We start from the raw sequence: 3,803 nt of genomic DNA, 5'->3' as shown, positions 1-3,803 counted from the left end.
AAAATTAAAAACATACCAAACATAGAGGATTACTATTCTGATACAGAATCTACATACCAGGTGGTCCCTAGAATATATTATAGAAACTCATCAAACTGCTGATGTCCTATTACAGAAGTTTATTTATATCATTTGCAATTTTTCCTTAGTTAAAAGGCTTATTTTGGACTACTTTCAAATTCAAATCTAAATTTTTGGAACCAAATGTTAAAAACTACATATATCATAGTAATAACAAAATTAATTAGTATGCATATGCCTATATTATAGGAAATCCAAGATCCTGATTACATAATTTTGTCAAGATATTAATTCTTATTTGACCAACCTGGAATTTTCCCTATATAAAGTTATGGCATAAGCTACTGAAATATATCATTTTGAGCCTCCTTCACTCTTCTTTTCTTCCATTTACCAAATTCAATTAAACATGGAATTTGGCCTACAAGTTGAAATCATTTCCACAAAACTCATAAAACCATCTACACCAACTCCAAAACATCTTCAAAATTACAAGTTATCGTTCTTTGATCAATTAGCTGAAAGGGAACATATGCCTCATGTACTTTTCTATCCTCGTGACAACAAGTCCATCATCGAATATGACAAGTTCGATGAAAAACTCGAACAATCCCTGTCCAGGATTTTAACTCATGTTTACCCTGCAGCCGGAAGGTTATCAAAAGATCAACTCTCAATAAATTGCCTAGATCAGGGCGTTACGTTTACTAAAGCCAAGGTCAGTTGTCAATTCGACGATTTCATCAATCAGGTAAAAAGGGATCTTAATCTCGCCCTGTTTTTAATTCCAAAAGGTATCAAAGATTTGAGTGACACTGATTTTGACATCACTTCACTTGTTGTTGCACAAGTAACAGAATTCCAATGTGGTGGTTTAGCACTATCTGTTAGTGCATCACATCCTGTAATGGACGGATATAGTAATTTTAAATTTGTTTATGAGTGGGCTAAAGTGTGTAAATTTGGAATTCCAGCTGAGGAAATTAATTTCCTAAGCTTTAATTTTGGTGATATTTTCCCAGCAAGAGATTTATCGAGTATTTTCCCACCTCGTATTTATCCGAAAAATTTGGATGAAAAATTCGTTGGTAAAAGGTTTTTTATTGATGAAATTACTATGTCAGGGCTCAGAGAAAATTTAACAAGTGCTATGGATTCAGGAGAATTGAGTTTTAAACCTTCAAGAGTTGAGATAATTACAGCAATTTTATGGAGGGCATTAATTCGTGTTTCTGAAGTAAAACATGGATATTTAAGGCCTTCTTTAGTGTATTTCCCAGTGAATTTGCGCGGTAAAATTTCGTTACCTCTAAAAGAGAACGCGTTTGGGAATTTTGTAATTGATGCTCCTATACTATTTGTACCGAGGGAGAATAAGATGGAGTTGCATGATTTTGTAACGTTGATTAGGAATTCAGTGCATAAAACTATTGCTGCTTGTGCTAAAAATTCAGCTGATGACATTGTCGTGGCCGTGGCGAATTCATATAAAGATTATTTTTTATCACAAAAATGGGGTACTGGCAATGATGAAGTTGATAAATGCATAATTTCGAGTTTGTGTAAGTTTCCTATACACGAAGCTGATTTTGGTTGGGGAAAGCCGAGTTTGATGCATTTCGGATTGCGAGATTATCATACTTGTTGGATGTATGATACAGAATGTGGAAGTATTTGTGTGCAAGTGGACTTGAAGGAATCTTACATGCACTTATTTGAATGTGACCATGATATCAAGACTTTCACTAAGTTTTAATTAGTTTTTCTAAGAGTTTTCTTTAGTTCTGAATGTTATTTTTTTTATCATCTTATCCAGTTTGAAACAGAGTATGTTTTTTCAATGAGTGATTTTCTTCCTCTAATCTCATTAATTTTAGTTTTCTTTAGATCTCAATGTTATTTTTTTGTCATCTTTAATCTCAATACGCGAAAATTACTTATCAAAGAATCGAAAAAGAGAACAATATATGAGATATTCAAGCATTGGAATCAAAATATAATATTCACTGTTTAAGTTGGCAGTGAAAACTACTTGCGGGAAAATCTTAGTAGTGCAGTTGATTGGCTGCCTAAATTTTCACTTTGTCGGTGAGGGTTCGAGTTGACATTTTGTAATTTCCTCCCCATTTCCCCTTCCCCTTCCCAACCCCCCCAAAAAAGAAGAAATTACTTACAGAAAAAAAAGAGAACAATATAAGATATAATCAAGTTTTGGTATCTAAATAAATTATTCACATTTTAAGATGACTGTTAAAATTAAGATGACTGAATTTCAATATGCAATATTTTTTTTTGGGTAAATAAAAGATTTTATTACCAAAATGGGTATTGAATTACAAAGCATTTGGTGGCTGAGAGTTGGACATTTAGTCCCAACACTTCAAGTCAGGCTCATGATCAAAATCAACTATGAACTAAACTACCAAGGCAAACTACTTACACTTTAAGTAGGGTAGAAGTCAATTTGCTAATCACGCCTTGCTACTTTGGGTTTCTGACTACCTCTAAAATACACCTCTTGGATTATATGTTTGGTCGTTGTTGGTTACTTTGAAATACTCTCATGTTCCATTCTCTCCATATAGAATAGACTGCAGCTGCAAAACACATTCTGTACACCTGACTTGAATACTTACCAAAGAAACAGAGAATACTATATGATATATTCAAGCATCAAGATAAAATATAATATTCACATTTTAAGTTGATACTGAAATATACTTGGGAGAATCTTAATAGTGCAGTTGATTGATTGCCTAAAGTTTCACTTTGTCGGTGAGGGTTCGAGTTTGAATCTTGTAATTCCCTCCCCATTTCCCCTTCCCCTCCCCCAACACACACACAAAACAAAAAAATACAGAAGAAAAAGAGAACAATATAAGATGCAATCAAGTTTTTGGAATCTAAATAAACTATTCACATTTTAAGTTGACTGTTAAAATTACTTGCCAAAATACAATATTAAAATATTCAAATTTCACGATCAAATTATACTAGTCACGTTTTAAGTAGATTATGAAAACTACTTACTAAGGAAAAAGGAAACAATATGAGATATTCAACTTTTCGATTTTATGTATTATTCACGTCTTAAGTTGAATGTAAAAACTAGGCCCAATGGTCTCGGAGCCATTAAACTTGCACTGGTTTGTCATCCCGGCAAATAATCTTATATTTTCCCCATTTGAACACTTTTACTTGACCAAATGAGCATTAATAAATACCTTCGACTGTGCGTGTGTATTAATCACATTGACTTGGATGAACATGTCAAATACTTAGCTTTTTATTATTTGACACATGTAATTTATGAGGCCCACCTTTTTTAAAAACTAATTTTGCCAACTTTATAATTTTTTAGTCAATTTTGAAAACTTCTATCTTCCCATTTATCGTAAAGCTTTCCACCACGAGTGCTTTAACTCCGCCGCCTCCCTCTCTAATTGTAACGACCCGGTCGGCCGTTTTGAGAGTTATAACCCCGATTTTCTATTAACTTCTTCTCCCATATCTATTTCTGCTATTGTGACTTGCCGGGAGGTTTCGTTTTGGTTTTTGGAGTATTTTGGAACACTTAGTCCCTAAATGGAGGTTTAAGCCTTAGGATATGGACCGTAGTCGGAACTGTATGAAGACGACTCCGAAATGGAGTTCTGTCGGTTCCATTAGCTCCGTTGGATGATTTTGGACTTAGGGGCATGTCCGGATTGTATTTTGGAGGTATGTAGCTGATTTAGGCTTGAAATGGCGAAATGTCGAATTTTTGGAGATTTTGACTAGTA

General features: G+C 33.8%; 1 protein-coding gene across 1 annotated transcript; it reads left to right on the top strand.

Annotated features, from left to right (window-relative positions):
• Positions 1-430: 430 nt before the first annotated feature.
• Positions 431-1,777, top strand: LOC104104372 (pelargonidin 3-O-(6-caffeoylglucoside) 5-O-(6-O-malonylglucoside) 4'''-malonyltransferase-like). The gene has a single exon (XM_009612438.3). The coding sequence runs from the start codon at positions 431-433 to the stop codon at positions 1,775-1,777; it is 1,347 nt and encodes a 448-aa protein (XP_009610733.1).
• The last annotated feature ends 2,026 nt before the right edge of the window (positions 1,778-3,803 follow it).

Source organism: Nicotiana tomentosiformis, chromosome 12 (assembly GCF_000390325.3).
Source record: "Nicotiana tomentosiformis chromosome 12, ASM39032v3, whole genome shotgun sequence".
Lineage (NCBI taxonomy): Eukaryota > Viridiplantae > Streptophyta > Magnoliopsida > Solanales > Solanaceae > Nicotiana > Nicotiana tomentosiformis.
The sequence above is the reverse complement of the archived record's forward strand: the minus strand, read 5'-3'. Positions and strand labels throughout refer to the sequence as shown.